The sequence below is a fragment of the Sebastes umbrosus genome, chromosome 20 (genome assembly GCF_015220745.1).
Source record: "Sebastes umbrosus isolate fSebUmb1 chromosome 20, fSebUmb1.pri, whole genome shotgun sequence".
In the NCBI taxonomy this organism is placed as follows: Eukaryota; Metazoa; Chordata; class Actinopteri; order Perciformes; family Sebastidae; genus Sebastes; species Sebastes umbrosus.
In genome coordinates this window covers 13,857,068-13,880,101 of record NC_051288.1, presented here as the reverse complement: position 1 = coordinate 13,880,101, position 23,034 = coordinate 13,857,068, and the positions used below count along the sequence as shown (strand labels likewise).

Here is a 23,034-nt window from a genome sequence, read left to right as displayed (position 1 = left end):
CTGTATACAAAATATGCTTTATGCATTATTTGTGTTTTTGTGGATTCTTTAAATCCAATATACTGACCAAACAGAATACATCTTTTTCACATTAAACATTTTTGTATGTCATAGCAGGAATAGAACAGATGTCATTGAAAAACATTAGAAAAGACAGTATTTTCTCAAAGGCTCACTGGCTTTGCTTAGTGGGACATTTGAAGTCAAAATGTCAGCTATTTGTCAACCTGGTATTATGTAACTTGTTAAGTATAACAAAGCAAAGCAAACCATTGCCTCTGGTAATGTATAAAGTAAAAGTATAGTAATACATTCATGTACAATACTTTATACTGTGTGCTGTCATTCTATAGTCACTATATATTTCAAAACCTTTAAAGGGTCAAATAACTTGAAATTTAGCTTGACATAAGCTGCAGCTAATATCTTCTGTTCAAAGTTACTTATTCCTGTTAACAAACAATCATACAGCAGTGGTATTAGCTGTAATCCAGGGGATATACGCATGATCTTGAAGTATAAAACTGCTTTGAGCTACTGATTGTAAGACTGACCTGTTGAGATATGAACAAATGACTAAAAGATTATTTAAATTTCAACTTACTTGTAGTCTGAGGAGTCGTTGTAGCTATGAAAACAAACACATAAATATAATTGGATAAAAATCAGAGTCTGCTAACATCAATTAACAAATGTCATTAAATTTACATAAATGCATCTACAGAAGTAAAAGTTAATATAAATTGAATTTAATTAAATTTTCAGCCTGGTATTATGTAACTTCTTAAGTATAACAAAGTAAAGCAAACCATTGCCTCTGGTCTCAAAGTGCAGTACCTCCCCAACCTCCAGTTCACATCCTTTGCTTTTGCTGTGCTATATGAATGCACTGTAACACTAAACACTCTCATGGGATGTAAATTGTGTACTACTATAACAATATATTAATAAATTCATGTATAATACTTTATACTGTGTGCTGTCATTTTATAGTCACTATATATTTCAAAACTTTAAAAGGGACAAATCAATTTAGCTTGACATAAGCTGCAGCTAACATCTTCTGTTCAAAGTTACTTATTCCTGCTAACAAACAATCATACAGCAGTGGTATTAGCTGTAATACAGGGGATATACGCATAATCTTGAAGTACAAACTGCTTTGAGCTACTGATTGTAAGACTGACCTGTTGAGATACGAACAAATGACTAAAAGATTATTTAAATTTCAACTTACTTGTAGTCTGAGGAGCCGTCGTAGCTATGAAAACAAACACATAAATATAATTGGATGAAAATCAGAGTCTGCTAACATCAATTAACAAATGTCAGTAAATTTACATAAATGCATCAACAGAAGTAAAAGTTAATATAATTGAATTTAATTCAATTTTCAGCCTGGTATTATATAACTTGTTAATTATAACAAAGCAAAGCAAACCATTGCCTCTGGTGTCAAAGTGTGGTACCTCCCCAACCTCCAGTCAACACCCTTTGCTTTTGCTGTGCTATATGAACGCACTGTAACACTAAACACTCTCATTGGATGTAAATTGTGTACTATTATAACAGTATAGTAAGAAATTCATGTATAATATTGTATACTGTGAGCTGTCATTTTATAGTCACTATGTATTTCAAAACCTTAAAAGGGACAAATAACTTGAAATTTAGCTTGACATGAGCTGCAGCTAACATCTTCTGTTCAAAGCTACTTAATCCTGCTAACAAACAACAATCAATCATACAGCAGTGGTATAAACTGTAATCCAGGGGAAATACGTATGATCTTGAAGTAAAAACTGCTTTGAGCTACTGATTGTAAGACTGATCTGTTGAGATATGAACAAATGACTAAAAGATTATTTCAATTTCAACTCACTTGTAATCTGAGGAGTCGTTGCAGCTATGAAAACAAACACATAAATATAATTGGATGAAAATCAGAGTCTGCTAACATCAATTAACAAATGTCAGTTAGTAAATTTACATAAATGCATCTACAGAAGTAAAAGTTAATATAAATTGAATATAATTAAATTAAAAAAAAATTTTAATTAAATTTAAATTAAATTAATTAAATTTTTAGCCTGGTATTATGTAACTTGTTAATTATAACAAAGCAAAGCAAACCATTGCATCTGGTATCAAAGTGTGGTACCTCCCCAAATAATTTTCAGCTTTACTTGTTTAGTAGAGTAAAACAAAGCAAATGACTAAGAGATTATATATACTTCAACTTTATTTAATTTGATTTAATTAGATACTTACTTATCATCCCCAAAAGCAGCACAGGCAACATTATTTGACTCGCCATTCTCCAAAGCCAAATATTCAAACCTGCTGACCAAATAGAATTAATTATATTTCAAAATAATGAAAAAAAACAAAAAACAAAAAAATGTGACAACAAAAAAGCTAGAAAGCATTCAGAGACTGCATACCCCACCAAGGATGCATAGTCCTGTAAATCTGTTTTATGGTTTTGATAGCAAAAGATGTTTAGAGATTTAAATTCATATCGATCCAGATCCAGCAACTTTTTTGTTTTTTTTATTTTCTCAGAAACTATTGTACTTACAGTACATAATACTGTAAGTGCGATAGTTTCTGAGAAAATTGCACAAATGTTAAAAAAGCGATGTTAGTTATTCTGGAGCTGCACCTGAATCCAAATCTGCACCAAAAACAAATTACTTGTTGTTTGACTCAGCATGTTATCATATAAGATATGATTTACATCCTAATAACTGCTAAACAAGACCGAAAACATTACCTATGTGTCTGAGGGAATAATGCTAATAAAAATAGAATATTGACAGTGTCAAATGAAGATGTCTGTGAAAATGAAACATTGCTTTCTTAAATTAAATGCATTTTGTCAGTGCAGTCTCCAATATGATTAAAATGCTCAATTAACTTCTTACTATAATTCAGTTGGAAAAAAGGCACCACTTTTTAAGGAAATACTATCAGCATGCAGCAAGCTGTCTTAAAATAATATCTCATTTAAATACAAAATAAATTAATTACCTGTTTTTATGCTTCTTTGGTTGTTGAGAAGTCCGTGTGAGACTGCAGCGCTGCAACAAGGCTTTATATATTAAAAAGTTGGCACAGTCCCATAAATCTGTCATTTGACCAGTTACAGGAGTATCGGATGGATACAATCTTATTGCTTCCTCATAACAAGCGAACCAAACATTCCATTGTGCATCAAGAACAAATTACAAATTTTGTGCTCAAAGTTAAAAGAAAGAAGGTTGTAGCTAAAACCAGAATATGACATATGACTATAGTAGAAGCTGCAAGTTATACATCATCCTCCAAGCTTGCAGAGGCGCATTCATGCTCGTTTGAGTCTGAGCAGCAGCAAACTGATAAATCTGTGTATCTGTCTGTCAGTTTGACTTTCTAGTTAGTTAGCTAGTTGGGTGTAGTTAACTAGCCCAATTTGTTGCATTAGCTTACTGAGGGTTTTCATGTTATTTTTAAGTTTCCTCCACCTTAGTTTAGTTTGTTTATTTTCACAATGGCATTTGTGTGTGCAGTGAACAGTTCAATCAACGCAGTGAATTACACAAAATTCCACCGGCAGAATAAACACAACACACTGACTGTCTCTCTCACTCGCTTTCTTCTTTACCTTCTCCTCCTGCTGGAGATAAATTAACGGAAAGCAGTTTTTCAAAAAGTGTGAATCACCGCAACCATGAGAAGTCCTTGTGCATAGAGTCATAAATGAGCGCAAAAGATATTACGCCTGTGAGCCCAGTAGTATGCGAGATTAGCCGTGGACAGACAGATGCACACACACTTACACACAGCCGAACACATAATCTCCTCAGGCTGTGCCTGGTGGAGATAATTAAGTAAAAATAACAAAAACTAAATATTAACTTGGTTTTTGCAACACTGAATTCATTTATTTTCAATGTTAACTATTGAGAATATATGATCCACTCTCAAGTGTTGGCCTATATGACAACAGAACATATGTTCTCACTCTTTTGCAGGACAACTGGAAAGAGAAAAAAACTCCACATAACCTTGAGTATGTTAATGGAATCAAGTACAGGCTTATAAAGTCCAGGAAGTGTCCAGGAGCAAGTTCTCCATTTAGGGCAAAATTTGGTCCATATTTACTGGTGAAGAAGGTGTCAGATCTAAACTATGTAAAAGCTACCCCCAATCATAGGTCATCTTCTCAGCTCTGTCACTTGAATGTATTGAAGCCATACTACTCTCGTGCAGATCGGTTAGCCGATCAGAAATGCAGTTATGGGGTGCCCACCCGGCTTGTTTGTAAGTGTCTGTGTCCCTTCATGCTGTAGCAGGGCAAAGGGGATAGGATTTGTCAGTCCCAGATGAAGCAGTACTTTATGGTCGTCTTAAAAATTTGGAATCTCTGAAGGATCTGGAGGGCTTGTCGAGCCATTTGGAAGGTTTCAAGGCCAGCCAGCTAGTAGACTTGATTAAGCAACATCCACGTCGGTTTGGTGATACGCCTACTCACACACATTTATTGGAGCACGATATAGATGTATACATACAGTATATGCTGCTAAAATATTCTTGAATATTGTATCAATACAGTATCAAATCTTTTGAACTCTAGTTTTTGGATTCGGGAGAGAGTTGTTCATGTTTACTAATATTTTTTGGACTGTCTTAGACCATAAGAATAACCTGTACTGTATGGATACTGAAATGGGCGTAGTTCCTCTCTTTAATTACAGCCACACCTACCACAAGTACAAACTGTACAGAAGGAACACAGTGTCTTTCCAAGAAACCATATGATTTAAAATGTTGAGGTACATAAATGCCAGCTTGAACAATGTGACAGTGGTTTGAAATGGTATGCCAGATGAAGGAGTGGTGCGGCATAATGAAAATATGCAAGACTTCTCTCTCTTGTTGTCTTTGTTTACTCTATGTGGGAAGTTATTGACTGCAGGCAAATAAAATTAGCATATCAAATTGAAACAAACAACAACAAGGCAAAAGTGAGCATGGCTCACATACGCCCACTCACTGCTTGACCCCTACTAAAGTAGGGCCAAAGGTTTTGCCCTTTGGAACTAATGGAATAAGTCTATTGAGCACAATCTAGCTTGTTATTATCAAAAATTGTAGGCACCCTGGACCATCATACCAAATTTGGAGTTCCTAAGTTAAATAATATCCGAGGTCTGCTCCGGAAATGAAAGTGTGCCACGCGAACGGACGGAAGGACGGACGGAAGGACGGACGGAAGGACGGACACGCGGAGCGCTATATACCCCCAACTACGTTGTCGCGGGGGTATAATAATGATTTGATGATGATAAAGACATCATGTCATCGTGGCTTAGTCTTGCTTTTAGGACACAGGATTTGTTCTTTATCTTACAGTTGTATTTTATCCATGTTGCATAATTTATTGAAAAAGTTAATCTCAACAATCCAGGGGCTGCTATTAGTTGTTTCGGGGGATGCACCGATACCGGATCAGATATCGGGCTGATACTGACTCAAATAGCTGAGTGACAATGGGGCTGATCTATTAAAATCAATTCTATGTTTATATACTATGTACATTATATACTGAACATTTTTAATTTATATTATGCTATCTATTAGGGCTGAACCGAATGCTTCGAAGCTTCAATCAATCAACCTCCAAATCATTATTTTAATGCTTTGTTTTTTATTTTTATTTTTGTTTGTATTCCTGTATATAAGTATGTAATAATAATGTATAAATCCCCAAATAGCCCATGACATAAGGAATAATCCCACAACTTTATTCAATATTCATATTCAACATTATAATTATTATTAGTTATTCTCAGACGGATATCGCTGTTTGTTGTGTGTAGAGGTGTGTGCGTGTACATTAGTGCTGCAGCGGCACTTGTAGGAAAACCTTTGACATACAAAGTACAGAACAGGGTCACCGTGTTATTAATTTATTATCTTCATAAAGTATAGGAGCAACTGCAACCCTCGGCTACACAAGCTAAAACAAAAGCTGGCAGTAGGTTATGTGGTCTAACTGTTTAGGTTAGTTTGTCATTTGGCATCTTACTTGTAAACGTATCTGCTGGCTGAGACAAAGCAGCCCCCCCTCTCTCTACCAGCAGTACCTGTAGTGGATCAGCAGAGGGAGATCTCCTCCCTGATGACCGATAGTGATTGATATCTGTGTTCTTCAGTCTTTCTAATCTCACTCAGTATTTTCATGTCAGGAATATTATTTACTTTATTAACATTTTAAATTGTTTCAGTGAGATATTAATGAGTTTATGTGGTGACTTTGCTGTTGTAAACATTACTGTTGCTGCTCTGGAAACCACAGCCTAGCCTAGTTATATATACAATATATGCATAAGTATAGCTAATATGCACACTTCAATATTTGTCTACTTAACGCAAATCATATTGTCATCGCAATATTGAACAATGTTATCGCACATCGCAGATTTTCCTCATATCGTGCAGGCCTAGTATCGACTCACCTTCTGTGGCTGCCTCTTGGCCAGTTTGTCATTGAAAATGAGAATTGGTTCTCAATTTACTTATCTGGTTAAAAAAAGGTAAAATAAAATAAATAAAATGTGTTCAAAGACACATACCACACATACACCCAGTTGCCAGTTTATTAGGCACACCTAGCTAAAACTAATACAATCTAATAAAACAGTCCGACCTTGAATCAAAGTTTTCATTTTTTGTTGAAATTGTTTTAGAGAAAATTTATTATAAAAGGATGTAGTTTGTGGTGCTGTTGAACTGTGTCGCATTATACTGAGAATTATTGCTGTTATTTAACCTACCTGGTTTACAAAAGTAGAGTCAAACGAGAGTAAATCATATTTTGACTGCACATGCTCTACTCAACTGAAAGTGTATTTATTTATACTGATATTTGTTGTTTTGTCGCACACTTTATTACACACTTAGTACTGTAGTAACTTAGCTTGGAGTAACATCTAGCATTCTGCTATATCTAATTCTGTGTGAACATAATAGATGCATTTCAAACTGAAAACATTATTTACTAGGATGTGATTTATGATGACACCTTCACCGTCATCACAGAAACTTCCCTCAGAGCAAACCTGCTCATTAGTGGCATCGATGCTGGTAGCACAGGTGTGGCACACACTTTATAATTGGTACTATGTATATATAGATTTTGTTATTGCCAAAACCACCAGCTGGACATGCCGTTCTGCGTGATGCATAATTTTTGTTGTGACTAATTGGCCCTATACCAATAGCTGCAGTGGTTAATGGAACGCTACAAGGTGCTACGAGGTGCATACATTTAGGTTATCCTCGGTCACTTGTTTCTTCCGTTTTGCTGTAGTTATAGATTGTAGTTTCTTAAGCTGTGTTCGTATTTGTGCAATATTTAGAATCTAGCTTATTTTTTTGTGTCGCTTAATTGTGTTAGTTTTTTGCATTAAGAACCATTTCATCTCATGGTCCAAACACACTGAGACTACCCACCTGTGTCTACTTATTATTTGATTATGTGGCATGACCCATCACCAACATGTTAACGTACCAATACCCACAAGATGTAAACTAGTCTTTCAAAAGGAAATACCCATATTGGCTTCCACAGAATTTACTGTTTATATGCATCATTCAGTAAAAGGTGCCAAATGCGAGATTGGGAGCATTTCTATTGCCTTTGCACTGCTCTCAGCATGGCGAGGGATGAGCCGACGGATGAGCCGACGGATGAGCCGGCGGCTCGCAGCTAACGGTGCTAACAGCGCCAACAGTGAAAACAACAGCAACACTGCTGACAGAGCTAAGCGTGTTAACCTGAGGGGGAACCGGAGGGTGGGTGCTACGCTTCCGCAATGACGCCGTCGGTCGGGATGGCACTTTCAGCTGTAACTGCCTTAAGAGGCAGTCGTCGGCTAGCCAGTAGGGCTCGCTCACATGCACTAACATGCACTAAAAGCATGTGCTGCCAACCCCACTATGTCAATAAAGCACAGAGAAGCTCTGATTACAACACACACAGAGTGACTTCATTCTCTGCTCAGCTAGAAATTACTCCTCTATATCTTTACATAGACAACAGTTGTTTGCTGCTATATTAATGCTCTGGATATCGTATAAAGCACCTTTAAAAAGTTGAGCTTTTTGTATAAATGAGCCCAAAATAGACTACAGTGACAACAAGAGGACTTTTTTAATGACCAAAACTCCCTGGTATATAATCATAATAATTATCATTATTATAAAAGCAATTTAGCACAATAAAGATTAAATAACATCAGGTTACTAAAGAGAATGAAAAGAAAAAAATACCCAACAATAACATAATATAAAATAAGATTAAAATAACAAATAAAATAAACTAATAGAGCAGATAAAACACATATTAGAAGTAAAGTATATACTACTGTTGAAACAAGATACTAAATAAGAGTGTTACCAAGTTTATTATTACATCTGTTGTGCGTCTGTACATGCTTATCCATCCATCCATTATCTGTAACTGCTTAACAACAGGTTGCCAAACTATTACATTAAACTTATGATGTACTGGCTATGAAATGGTAATCTTTAACTATGTGTTTGAGTATCTAGTGTTGAAGGGTTTCATGAAAGCTTATGGTAATCAGGAAACACGGTCAGTTTTGACTGTAACACACCAAGAGATTTAATCCAAATGTTTGCCTGTTTCTCAGTGATGCAGAGCTTTAGGTTCATTCGGTAACAGCCAACAGTGCTGAACGTTCGCTCAACCTTGTCCTGAATTGGACATTTGATCATCTTTTAATACGCTTCCTTACCGTAACTCTGACCCAAGAAACTGAGTCAGAGAAAGACAAGACCTGCAACATGAGCCACGAGCAAAGGCAGACGGCGGGGAGGCGGGAGATTAACCAGGTATATGTGAGTCTACAGCACATGAATGGATTAAATTCTACCTTACACCTTCCTGCTGGTTCAGTGCCACAATATGTAACACTTCGCACCCACGTACCTGTACACCCCTTCAGACTAGGCACTCGAAGTGCATTATTATCATACAGTCGGAGATGTGTGTGTTTTTGTTCCAGTGTTTTGCACGAAGCTGACGCACTCACTCGCTCTCTGTCTCTCTCATCCCCGGCTCTCTGAAGCTCTGTACCCTCTGTTGCCAGGAAAAGGCGGTGGTGCCGGTGGCATGTAGGTCCCTGGGGACGAGTACATTTAAATTATACCTTACACATTTCCATTGGTTCAGTGCCACAATATGTAATACTTTGCACCCACGTACCTGCACACACCCTGCAAAGAATGTTTTAAAATGATGACGTGTCTGCTGCAAGATGGAAGAAGCAAGTGAAGGTATGTGCATCAAGAACACCTTATAGCGTTCCATTTACCACTGCGGCTATTGGTATAGGGCCAATTAGTCACAACAAAAACGATGCATCACGCAGAACGGCATATCTAGCTGGTGGTTATGTGATTAACAGAAATGCTGGTGGCATAGCACAACAATCTGGACATATGCTGCCTCACTGGGCCCCGTTCACTTTGACCCTATGGCCCTGTTCAGACCTAGTATTAACATGCGTCCTGAGTGATCGGATCACCAGTGGACAGCTCTAAGTACAGGTGTGAACGCACTCAAGATGAATTGAGGAAGCATTGAGATCCGATCGCTCAGACCACATTCAGAGGTGGTTTGGGCCACATATGACCACATTCTTTTAGCTGTATGTAAGCGAATGTGTCCTGGGCCACATCGAATGACCACATACTCAACTGACGTCCCGCTGAGATCCGCTCCTCATGTGAATAGACAGGCAAACTCGAGTGCTTGTCTGCCTCGCACCATGGAAACGGCTTCCGTGCTCTACTGTATTCTGTCGGTACAACTGTATTTTGTTAAAATATATCTTAACTATAGGCTACATATCTACAGACTTTGCACTCAAAGTGCATTATTATCATACTGTCAGAGATGTGTCTGTGTTTTTGTTCCGGTGCTTTGCACAGAGCTGACACCTGCCCGCTCTCTCTCCCTCTCATCCCCAAATCTCCCAAGCTCTGTACCCCGCTGTTGCCGGGCAAAGGCAGCGGTGCCGGCGTCATGGAATACAATAACCTTTTATTTTGATGTTAATAAAATGTACACAAATTCACGAATATATAGGATATTACTACTAACATTCATGTAATATTACGTCACAATGTCTGCTGTATTAGCCACGTGTTTACTACGTGTTTATTTGCATATAGAGCGGGGAAGTGAGATCCGATCACAAGTGGTCACTCAAGATGCATGTGGAGACGCATTCTAATACCAGGCGGGAACAGACGTACTTAAAGTGGCAGTAGGCAGTATATTTTTGGTATCGTTGGGCTAAAATTCCAAAATAACCTTTAAGCATATTGTAATTCAAGTGCTCTGAGAAATAACTAGACTTCTGCACCTCTTCATGGCTCTGTTTTCAGGCTTTAGAAAATCTAGCCCACGACGGAAGACTTTGACCAATCACATGTAATTTCAGAGAGAGAGCGTTCCTATTGGCTGTGCTCCGGTCATGTGAGTGGTGCTTGATATTCCCTGAAGAGATCTAAACATGGCTGCCGGGTCAAAAACTTTCTCATTTTACAGCTAAACAGTACACTACAAGATGATTCTGAAAACATTTGAGGCGAGAAGTAGGCATTAACGTAACATAATATTGATTCATATTTGATCAGCCTAGTTTGACCGTTTAGTCGGAGTTTGCGAGTGATTGACAGCCGGCTCTCATAGACGGTTGCTGGACAGCAGAGAGAGAGCAGCGGTGGTCAAGTGAGCTATGGAGAGAAGAGAGAGAGAGAGAGAGAGAGAGAGAGAGAGAGAAAGAGAGAGAGAGAGAGAGAGAGCGGCTCTGTTTGTAAGAACAAAGCAGTGAATCAGAGAAATAAAACGTTATTTTCTGATTGTTTCACAGTGGTTACCTTCTAAAACACAAATAAACACACAACTAACTCCGCACACCTCCGCTCAACCCTGCAGGAAGGTGCCGAGTTGCTGGATTTTGAATGAAGGCAGCCGAAAAGGCAGGCTGACACACCGATAGCAGCACACAACAGAGGAGAGACAGAGGAACAGGGGAACTCACAGCGATGCAACAAACCCGTTCTCATCCGTCAAATACGGCCGCAAAGCATCCAACAGAGGAAGTTCCTCCGTATCAGAAGCAGAGGGGCGTGACAAAGCGGCGATATTTGACCACCTGAACGGGCTGCAGATCCAGCACACTGTTATTGGCTGGGGGTTACACACCCACGTGGGGCCTTAAGGCTGTTTGCAGACGCTCAGAAGCATCCCGAATAAATCAAAATAATAAGAAAAGAAAAAATACAGGCAGAGGGCTGCAAGGTCTCTACAGAAACAGACATCACCCCACACTGCTAGTGAGTCATAAGTGATGATTGAGGGGGATTTTGTATCAATCTATACATAGTTTTTTAGGAAATTGTTGCATATTATATCTTTAAAGCTGTCCACTTGTGTTTGGATCACTCAGAACGCATGTTAATGCCAGGTCTGAGCAGTACATAGTGCAGTATGCATACAATTGCATACTACTTTGTGGGGCTGGCCGATATGGCCAAAGTCTTCTATCACAATATAGGTAATTTCATATTTTGATAACGATATATATCACGATATAGCATGTTTTCTGGTAATTCAATAAATAAATAGTCTATATGAAATAGCCACACGGTGAATTTTTTTATACTCCGGTGTGAAGTAAATACTTTACAAAGGAAGAGTACGTAAAATAAGTATTTTCTCATTTTAAAGGGACTGTTTGTAACTTTCTAAGCGTATAAATGTAGCGGGTCGGAACGCATGCGCGCTCTTATATGCGCGCTCGCGTGTGGCCGCTGTCTCGTCTCCTCTGCTGGCTCGCCTTCACTCAGACAGCGCGCGCGTTCTCGCGTACTCGCTCCACCTCTAGACGTGAACGCGTGCTCACTCCACACTGCAGAAGAGTTAGTTTAGCTCTGAGAATATCTAGTGAATGTACAGTGGACGTTTGTGCAGAAATAACTGCTGCAGCTCCTCCAGACCAACAGAGGTTTCCCGTGTCTTGGGAAGTAACGGGGCTCCGCAGAGAGAAACTTTACCGTCTCGTTACCGACCGGTTGCCGGTGTCTTCCTGCTCTCTCCGGCTGCGGGCGGAGGGAGACGAGTTTCTCGCTGGGTAGCCCCGCTGCTGAAGCCTGCACTGAGGCAGGAGAAGCAAACACAGTATCAGCATTGATTCATGGAGAGACCTTCGTCTGGTCAGCTAACATTACTGCCAAGCAGCTGAAATATAGAGTGATATTGTGCTTTTAGCTGACGTGTGTCGCCTCACTGTTTTGAGCGATGCTCGTTCATGTCCATTTAGAGCGAGCACAAGCACGAGCCCGACGCTGACTTTCGTTGATTTCACGGCCACAGGTGTCGCTATTAAGAAGCATTTCTGAAAGTTACAAATAGTCCCTTTAAGACCTTAAATTGCAAAATGTGTAAAATGAACATAACAGTTGTAAGTGAAATTATAGAGAAAAAATAAATAAATATAGATAGCCTATATCGCAATATAGAAAAATATATACATTTTTATATCATTTTGACGATATATCATCATATTGCCCAGCTCTACTACTTCATCATAACCTTGCTCTCCTTGAACTTTGACTCTCTTGCTCATATATCCTCTACCCAGAGGATTGTGGGTCAGAATAGCCAGAAAAGTATGCTGGCTTGCATACTGCAAAATGCTACCGGATGTAGCAGAACATCCTGGTATTTCTGGCATACTACTTGACATACTATGCATTGGGACATTCTAAAACTTTTTCTGGCGTACTAAATAGTATGGTGGTATGGGTACTGGAGGGCACAGTATGACTTTTTTATAACATACATTTCTTTTTCATGATATACTATACTTTTTTTATGACATAGTATACTACAGAGGTATACTATGATTTTTTTATGGTATACAATACTATGACATGTTATAGCATTTTTGATAACATACTATATTATGACTTTTTAATGCCATTTTTTTATGAAATACTATATTATGATATTTTATGACATTTTTATGACATACTATATTATGATTTTTTTTAATAACATTTTTATGACATACTATACTATGAGGTTTTTATGACTTTTTTAATGACATACTATACTAAGACATTTTACATGACATTTTTAGGCTGGTTTAGTGCGTAATAAATAAATAAAAAAGCCCCCAAAAAAATCATAATCTTATAGTAGTATTATATTTTTTGCTTTAATCATGAATATAGAGGAATCTCATGAATATAGAAGAATCTTAAGATTTGAAATCAAGTTTTCAGGGGATTAAATCATAATGGAGTTTATAATGGGATTTTTCCATCTAATTTGGCTGCTCTATTTCAGCCCAGTCTACAGTTTGCTATCTGGCCACAGGGTGGCAGTATCACATTGTCTTGGATGAGGTTGCCTCATGTGAATCAAAATAAATTCTCATTTTAAAAAGTGTCAATTGAATTATTTCATCACCCAGAACATGGTGCAAGACATTTTTAGTGACAGAGAGAAGGAGAGGAGGACTACAGGCAGGACATCCAGGGTGATACTGTTAACACTGCGTGTCCTTAAAGAAAAGGGTATGTGTGTGTGTGATTGGGTGGGTGAGAGAGAGAGAGAGGGCAGACACAGCAAAACTGAGTGTTAAAAACCTTGAGTTCTGACAAAGCCTCCCAGTGTGTGTGAGTGGAAGCTGCAGCACACAGACGGTTTCCTGCTGGTGTCTCTACCAGCATTTCATGTGGATGCAGCTGTTCAACATGGACTTTCAAAACTTAACCTGAATAAAGTGCAGGTGAGAGTGGATGGATCTGAAGACAGGAATTTCTGCACTATGGAAATGTACGCCCGGCAGTGCTTTGTTTGGATACTTCTGGAAGGTACCTTTTGTTTGGTAAGTACAAGAACTAGACTAGAAGTAGAACAAATTCAGCAAGCAGATTGAAAGTAGCAAAATACTCAAGAAGTGTAGTTGTCAGCCACTGACACTTCTCTTTTGTAATTTTTCAGCTATATTTTACATAGAAATAATATTTTTTTATGCCACCATATACCTCTGTAAAATGATTAGTTATTTTGTTTTGTTTTACATGCCAAAATACACTATATTCTAATTAAATATGATGCATTTTTAGAGTTTAATCTAACAACAGTATTTTTACTTTTAACATACTGCAGCTGCCCTTACAAAGTACGTATTGTTGCATGCAATATGCATACAATTGGGAAATACTGCTTTGTAGGGCAATATCCCCAAAATCTTCTTTCACGATATAGGTCATTTCATATCTTGATAACGATAAATATCACGATATAGCAGGAATTAAATACTTTATAAATGAAGAGTACGTAAAATAAATATATTCTCATTTTAAGAACTTGAGTGCAAAATGAACATAACAGTTTTAAGTGAAATTGTAGAAAAAACTATTTGAATATAGGCCTTGCCTATATTGCGATAGAAACGATATAGAAAAAATATATTAAAAAAATATATACGATAGCCGTTTTGACAATATCTATCGTCATATTGCCCAACCTTACTACTTCGTCATAACATTGTGCCTTGAACTTTGACTCTCTTGCTCATATATCCACTGCGCAGAGGATTGTGGGTCAGAATAGCCAGAATGTGAGTGTAGTTAGATCACCTACAAGATTAAAAATGCATCTTATAGGCTATTGCATCATCATTCAAAATAGAGCTGCAACAATTAATCGATTAGTTGTAAACTATTAAACTAATCGCCAACTATTTTGATAATCGATTAATCGGTTTAATTAATCTTTTAAGAAAAGAAAGTAAAAATTCTCTGATTCCAGCTTCTTAAATGTGAACATTTTCTGGTTTATTTACTCCTCTATGACAGTAAACTGAATATCTTTGAGTTGTGGACAAAATAAGACATTTGAGGACGTTATCTTGCTGGCTTTCTAGGAAACACATTTTTCAAAGTTTTCTGACATTTTTTAGACTAAACAACTAATCAATTAATTGAGAAAATACTCAAAGGATTATTCGACAATGAAAATAATCGTTAGTTGCAGCCCTAATTTAAAAAGGTACCATCTTCACAATAAGCACTTTTTTATGCTCAAGTATGTCAATACTTGTTAACCTAAGGAATCCATTGGTACCAACCATGTCATACTAGCTCGTTGCGAAGAAGACTAAATAACGCTCCAAATTTGCACTACATTTGGCGAGGAAAAACTGTCATGGGCATTTTCAAAGGTCCCTTCATGTCTGACCTCAAGATATGTGAATGAAAATGGGTTCTATGGGTACCCACGAGTCTCCCCTTTACAGACATGCCCACTTTATGATTATCACATGCAGTTTGGGGCAAGTCATAGTCAAGTCAACACACTAACACACTGACAGCTGTTGTTGCTTGTTGGGCTTGAGTTTGCCATGTTATGATTTGAGCATATGTTTTATGCTAAATGCAGTACCTGTGAGGGTTTCTGGACAATATTTGTCATTGTTTTGTGTTGCTAATTGATTTCCAATAATAAATAAATATATACATACATTTGCATAAATCAAGCATATTTGCCCACTCCTACTGTATGTTGGTAAGAGTATTAAATACTGGACAAATCTCCCTTTAATGTACATTTTGAACAGATAAATTCATTTGCGATTAATCATTAACAATCATGCAATTGATCATGATAAAACATTTTAAATGATTGATAGCCCTACTTGTTTTATGTCAATACTTTGTAAAAATCCATCACATTTTGAATGCATCTACATTAGTTGAGAATTTTTCAACAGAATTTCTATTTTCACAGCATTCTTTCTTAGTTACTGACTTTGGTTTTTTTTATATCACAGGTTTTTGGAAGTGGTTTAACATAACATATATATTCTTAGATAAATAGAGTGAGTATTAACTGGATCCCTGAACATATTTATTGATTTATTTCCACTGGTACTAAATGTCCAATTTTCTCTCCTGATTTTCTGTCTAGTTGGTTCTTGGGCAACATCATGCCAACTTCGCCTTCAGCAAGAGAGCATCACCTGAACTCAACAGAAGCCAAGACCCTTCTTCACAGAAAGACTGGGCGCTCCAAACTGGGAGTTTGATTCCAAACACCAAACTACCCATCAGTCCTTTTATTCCTCTTTCAAAGCAGGGACTTCTGGAAATACTTGGAGCAAACTCCCAGTCACACTCCAACCCGTCCTTAAAGATAAAGCTTCGTCCCATTATGAAAGTTCATGGAACATCTAAATTCTCCAGGACGTTCAACTGGGGGGACTTTTACTCAAACATCAAAACCGTCAAACTGAATTTGCTGATAATGGGTAAGATCGTGGATCACAGGAACGGCTCTCTCGGAGTCTACTTCCGCCATAACTCCACAGGTGTGGGCAACGTGTCCGTCAGCCTCGTCCCACCGATGAAAGAGGTGGAGTTTGATCTGGAGCGCCAAAGCGTGGTCAACCCCAAAGACTCAAAGACCTTCAACTGCAGGGTGGACTATGAGAGGACGGAACGCAACAAAAAGGTGATGCTGTGCAACTATGACCCATCCAAGACGTGTGCTCAGGAGCAGACTCAGAGCCACGTCACCTGGATGTGCTCCAAACCTTTCCAGGTCATCTGCATCTACGTGTCTTTCTACAGCACTGACTACAGACTGGTTCAAAAAGTGTGTCCAGACTACAGCTACCAGAATCCAGGAGCCTACCTGCCCACAGGTTAACCGGAAGTCAAGGACACTAGTGGAATAATATTTCAATAAATCCACAAAGAGAAATCCAGTGTGAGCAGCAAGGAGCACAGTTAGCTGCGAGCCACCGGCTCACTGTCGCCATGTTGAGAGCTGTTGAGAGGCAACAGAAATGCTCCCAATCCCGTATTTAGCACCTTTAAAGCAACCTATATGTTTTTAGTGCAATATCTTGCTTGTTGTAGACTACAAGAGTTATATTAGACTGGTTTTATGAAATGCATATAATTAGGGCTGCAACTAACTATTATTTTCATTATCGATTGATGTGACAATTATTTTTCACGATTAATCAATTAGTAAATTGATTAATTGTTTGGTTTTATGAAATGACAAAGTTGTGAGAAAATCTCCTCACAACCTTTACTATCACAGAAGACAACTAAAAGCAGAAAATCATTGTAAATGAGGGGCTGGAGCTAGGTAATGTTCAGCATCGCCCTGTCGGGGTTTCTTTCACAACAATGACCGGCTCGCTGTACATTATCCCTTAAATGTTACACCAAGTATACCATACAGTTAAAGATCAAGTCTTTTTTTATTTTAAGTCAGGATGTGTTCCTCCTGCTATGATGGACACATTGATTTGGGAATAGCAGACAGAAAATCACAGGACTTACCTGTTGTGGGAGTCAGCAGTATGAGTTTGACAAATTTGTGAGCTTCTTTACATATTGATCAGGGGGAACAGTATCTGACTGTAACATCCCCTGCTGTCAGGATGTGCCCCTCTGCTATGATGGAGGTGTAGCAGGTCAGTTAAGCATAACAATTGTGCATTTTGCAATAAAAGCAACACATTTGGCACAGATGCAGGTGTATATGTTATGAAAAGATATAGATATCTTTATAGATATAGATATGCTTTTATCGCAAAATGCACAATTGTCATTAATATTTCGGCTTAGCTGCCCCACTAGTGGTTTTAAGACAAAGATAAAAACCTAAGAAATTGTATGATGAGGTTTTTAAATCTTCTTTTTACCTTTTCTCAGTTAAAGGGACTGTTTGTAACTTCTTACACGTATAAATCACCTGGTTCGGTGTCCCATGCGTGCTCGCGTATTGCTACGCTGTGGCTACGCTGTTCAGACAAGACTCCAACACAAACTACATGGAAGCACCAAAAAGTTATATCTATTGAAGCCCGTCTTGCAAAACAGTGTTGGCAGCGGTCGGAGGACGCAGGGGAGACCGTAGCTTTGGTCTCCAGGGCCGGAGTCTCTGCAGAACTCTGCTCCGCTGCCTGCTTGCCTTCACTCAGCTCGCTCCACCTCACGTGCATGCGCGCACACTACACACTGCAGAAGACTTCGTAGCTCTGAGAATATCTAAAAGCCAACACTAGGATCAGCAGTGATTCATGGAGAGACCTTCGTCTGGTCAGCTAACATTACTGCCAAGCAGGTGAAATATATAGTGATATTGTGGTTTTAGCTGACGTGTGTCGCCTCACTGTTTTGAGCGATGCTCGTTCATGTCTATGTAGAGCGAGCACAAGCGCGAACCCGACGCTGACTTTCGTTGACCTAACGGCCACAGGTGTCGCTGTTAACAAGCATTTCTGATTCTTACAAACAGTCCCTTTAAATTGAAAGTGTACATGTTGGGACAGAAACACATCAAATAGCCTATAATAAAAAATAAAAAATGGGGAAAAATATTGTGTCATTGTGGTTATATCAATGTAGTTTATGTGGTATGGACTGCTGCTAGACTACCCTGTGCGTACCTCCTTTTGCCTATTACAAGCAAACACAGTGAAAATTTTGTTTTTGAAAGGCTAAATGCCAACAAATATGGATTGAAGCAGACTATTTCGTTGGATAAAAACATGTTGTGGATTTTGGAAATGATTACATCTATTTTCCTATAAATTTTGACTTTTGGACTGAGAGAGAGAATGTCAACGTTATTAATTATGCTTCAAACTATTCTGTAGCTTACAGCCCTAAAACAAGAGAGATAAAAAGTGGTGACTCCTTACCTTTAGTGATGTTACGTGCTGTTCCGAGGCTTCGGAGCGTGTGTCGAGAAATCCAGGAAGTTTTCCGCGATGCGCGTATCGAGGCTTGTATCGTTTTAGACCAATGACGTCATTGATGACGTCCGAAGCCTCGCTGCCCGGCCATACCGCGTGACTGGTTCAGGAAGTGGTTCAGATCTTTACTGGTTAAACCAATGCCACTTTCCAGATGTGACACAGAACACTAATATTACCCCTCCTGCCATTATTATATTATATTACACTACACTGCAATACAATTATTGACCAAAGGATTGGTTTACACACATAAGATGCATTCCTCACAAACAATTACAATTTATTATACATGTATGTTATATACTTATAATATACTTACTAGAAAATAGACATATTATATAGTATATAGATATGGTAATATATATTTTTTCATTGTTTATAGTCATTCCCAACAGCCTTTACTGGTGCAAAATACAGTATATCACAGATCACGTGGTTAAGATCATATCTGCCTGTTTTACACTCTTTGACCACCAGGGGGTTTCGTGTGCACATGAAGCGTCGAGAAATGAACCCTTTTCTGAACCAATTAGCTGGAAAGCTTCAAAGCTTCATGAAGCTTCAGCTCGCCATCACTACAAGCAGGTGAAATATAGAGTGATATTGTGGTTTTAGCTGACGTGTGTCGCCTCACTGTTTTGAGCGATGCTCGTTCATGTTTATTTAGAGCGAGCACAAGCGCGAGCCCGACGCTGACTTTCGTTGACTTAAGGGCCACAGGTGTCGCTGTTCACAAGCATTTCTGATTCTTACAAACAGCCCCTTTAAAGTGTACATGTTGGGACAGAAACACATCAAATAGCCTATAATAAAAAATAAAAAAAATGGGGGAAAATATTGTGTCATTGTGGTTATATCAATGTAGTTTATGTGGTGTGGACTGCTGCTAGACCACCCTGTACCTTTTGTCTATTACAAGCAAACCCAGTGAAAATGTTGTTTTTGAAAGGCTAAATGCCAACAAATATGGATTGAAGCAGACTATTTCGTTGGATAAAAACATGTTGTGAATTTTGAATATGATTACATCTTTCTTTTTTCAATAAATTTTGACTTTTGGACTGAGAGAATGTCAACTTATTATTAATTATGCTTTAAACTATTCTGTAGCTTACAGCTTTAAAACAAGAGAGATAAAAAGTGGTGACTCCTTACCTTTGAAGCGGTCATAACGTCCCAATATGTGTCCATTCCTCGATTATTTATACTCCTTTAATCCTTTAAAGTTGCCATAGATACGAATAGAAACGTTTTTGTATTAAAAATGAACTGTCGTAAAACAATATCTTCTCTTCTCTCTTGATGTTAGGCTATGCTTGTTGTCGTTACCTTGCTGGCTGAGTGCCGTAAATCCTCGAGTGTCGTAAAACAAGCGTCGTTAATTGTCTTGGAGCTAGAGCAAATTAATGACTCCTAATTGATATGTTAATCGATGGCCTAATTTCAGTATTACATTATTTTAAGTATTACATTATTTTAAATTATTAAATTATAATATTAAATTATTATTATTTAATTATTAAAGTATTCCATGTAATAAGTATTAAAATATTCATACTGGTTTAAATAAACAATTTGATGGCATTTATCATCTGTTCTGTGCAAAAGGATCCAGGACTGTTTTTGGACGCCTTTCCCAAATACAGGCCAGATGAGTTCAATTTTTGAAGCAAAAAACAAGTTTCACCAAACAATAAATCAAAAATAATATTATATTATTGAATATGGTATTCCACATGGACAGAAACTTTGTAATGTAGTGATTGCCTCATTATTTGTAAATTCATCTTGTGAATAATAATAATAATAATAACTAATAATAGTTATTATTATTATTATTATTATTATTATTCACAAGATAATAATATTTTTTTCCCAATAAACTTTGTACTTAAACTTTGAATCAACACATTGGTAAACAATACACATGAAGGAAAAAAAGGGATAAATAAGAACAAACATAAAAATAAAATAAATGAATAAATAAAAGTAACATAAAACACAAAACATGCCAGGGGTTAATATAAATAAACAAATAATAGTAACTTATTAAAAACATTAAAATGGGAACAGAGACTCACCGCTTTATTAGCCTTTTCATTTCTTTCTTGAAAACATTAAAGGGAGCAAATTTGGGATTATGAATGTTAAACTTTGCGACAATGATAATGAGATTGATTAGTAAATATTCTATCTCTTATATTGTGTTGAGCCTTAAAAAAACTAAAAAAATACATTTTCCAGTAGAAGTTCAAAGTCACAGATAATATTTTCCAAGATAAATCTACAAATATCTTGCGTGTGCATGTGTACATTTTCAGTATATAGTACATAGTTTCAGTATGGAAATCACACAAAGCGCACCTTAAATCAATATAATTTTTTAATTTAACAAAAAAAGGACCTAACTGGGTAACATTGATGAATGATTTTTAAATGGCACTTTTTTTTACCTTATTTACCAAAAGGTATTTTTGTGGGTCCAAACTTTTTTCCAACATTTACACGACTATTCTTAAAAGATATTCCAGGTGAAACAGAAAGAATATTACATTGTGAATAATAATAATAATAAATGTTTTCTTCTTCCTGGAGGCGGGCCTTGCTATAGCGAGGGTCACTGCCGTCAATCTGACAGATTTCCTCAGAGATATTAACGTTACATATAATTTGGAGAGGATATCCTTAAAGAAACCTCATAAATGTAAGTTATTTCATCATTGAACATGTCAGTTAATGTAAGTAAATGAACACTGTTTGATAATACAACAGTGTCGTTATGCAAGTTAATTTATTATGTTCAATAAAATTGTATTCTCCTAAATCTTGAGACTGTTGTTGGTGTTATACTGAAATCTGTGACCGAACTGCAGAGAGCCAGCAACACATAAGCTTACAATTTCTGATGGCCGTTGTCAGAAAATTGTGACCCCACTGTACCTATCTTTGACTTTTCTTTTAGAGTTTTGTGAATATATCTTTAAATTAAAAATGTTAAATCACATTTATGTTTTTAAACAATTTAGTTTTGTGTTTTCTGTCACATATTTGCCTCATTTGGGGTCACATTTTCTGATGACAGCTGTCAGAAATGGTGACCTCACGTGTTGCTGACTCTGCGGACGCGCTTGGCAAAAACATCTGTGCGAAAAAAATTGCAAAAGAGTCACCTCTGCTGGTACAATTCCATCCTAGGTGAAACACATACTATTATTAGATATTATAATTACTGATGCATTCATGTGCAAGTAGCATTTTACTGTTGTAGTTTGTCAAGACAGTGGAGCAAATTTAACAACTTTATATTCAGTATATTAATCTATAGCAAAGTGTCATCATTTTTAAGACAATCAAGTAGTTTTGTATAGAAAATCTTAATCTGTGAAGATGTCAAATGAATATGGTGGAGTAAAAAAAAAACATATTTCCCTCAGAAATACATATAGAGTATGAGTTTATACGTGGCAATGGAAATACTTAAATAAAGCCTCAGATATGTGCTCGAGTACAGTTTTTGGGCAAATGTAATTACATCCCACCACTGTACAGCATGTCCATCAGTCCAATTCTCACACCAGTGTTTGTGTTTTAGAAAGAAAAGTGGAAAAAAGTGGAAGGAGTTTATGTTTTGGATGGTGCTAAAACACAACTGAGGACACATATTAAAGCTACTAGGAACTTTCATTTTGTGTTGATTTTGGCGGTCCTTGTGGACAAAAGCGGTAGCGTTTCCGAGCACCAGAGTCCCTTTAGAAAACCTCTGATTTTACTGCAGAAGGGTCTGTCCCGCTTAGTCCTGGTTCTGGTTCTTCCGTGCTTCCCTTCCCTTCAGCAATACGGCCTGGGTCTCCAGCAGCGTGGTGTCAGTGTTGGCTCCCAGCTCTGACCGGCGGAGAAGCGAGGCGAAGCTCTGCTCCTGGTCAGAGGAGGAGCCGCTGCTGCCGGACGCGGAGCTCTGACTGCAGGTCGAAGGCGGCAGCGAAGCCGGATCTGGGTCTGTCCGCGGCGGGCTGGTCGCTGCCGGAAGCCCCTCTGGAGTCTGAAGTAGTTTCTGGTGAACCTGCATGATTTTGTCAGATTTTACCTGGAGTCCGACCACGGTGGCAGCGATGACGAGCATTGCAAATACTTGTATATTTACGTATGTAGTTCATTA

The 23,034-nt window shown here is 37.7% G+C and overlaps 2 protein-coding genes across 2 annotated transcripts in view; one reads left to right on the top strand and one right to left on the bottom strand.

Moving 5' to 3' along the window:
• LOC119479474 (alpha-tectorin-like) overlaps positions 1-3,056 on the bottom strand; it is a 38,134-nt gene extending 35,078 nt beyond the window's left edge. The window contains exons 1-3 of the mRNA XM_037755099.1: positions 3,034-3,056; positions 2,272-2,340; positions 1,238-1,261 (exon numbers count right to left, since the gene is read on the bottom strand). Coding sequence (XP_037611027.1) covers positions 1,238-1,261; positions 2,272-2,317 — 70 coding nt within the window. The 5' untranslated portion in view covers positions 2,318-2,340; positions 3,034-3,056. The remainder of the gene's footprint in view (positions 1-1,237; positions 1,262-2,271; positions 2,341-3,033) is intronic.
• A 10,556-nt stretch (positions 3,057-13,612) lies between these two features.
• Positions 13,613-17,948, top strand: LOC119479567 (neurexophilin-1-like). Its single transcript, XM_037755332.1, has 2 exons — positions 13,613-13,979; positions 16,067-17,948. The coding sequence occupies exons 1-2, from the start codon at positions 13,920-13,922 to the stop codon at positions 16,805-16,807; spliced, it is 801 nt and encodes a 266-aa protein (XP_037611260.1). The 5' UTR covers positions 13,613-13,919; the 3' UTR covers positions 16,808-17,948.
• Positions 17,949-23,034: the final 5,086 nt, after the last annotated feature.

Excerpts from the sequence above, each read along its gene's own strand:
- LOC119479567 (XM_037755332.1), top strand. The coding sequence starts at position 13,920 with ATGGAAATGTACGCCCGGCAGTGCTTTGTTTGGATACTTCTGGAAGGT. Across the intron at positions 13,980-16,066 it reads TGGAAGGTACCTTTTGTTTG|TTGGTTCTTGGGCAACATCA; the intron begins GTAAGTACAAGA and ends TTTTCTGTCTAG.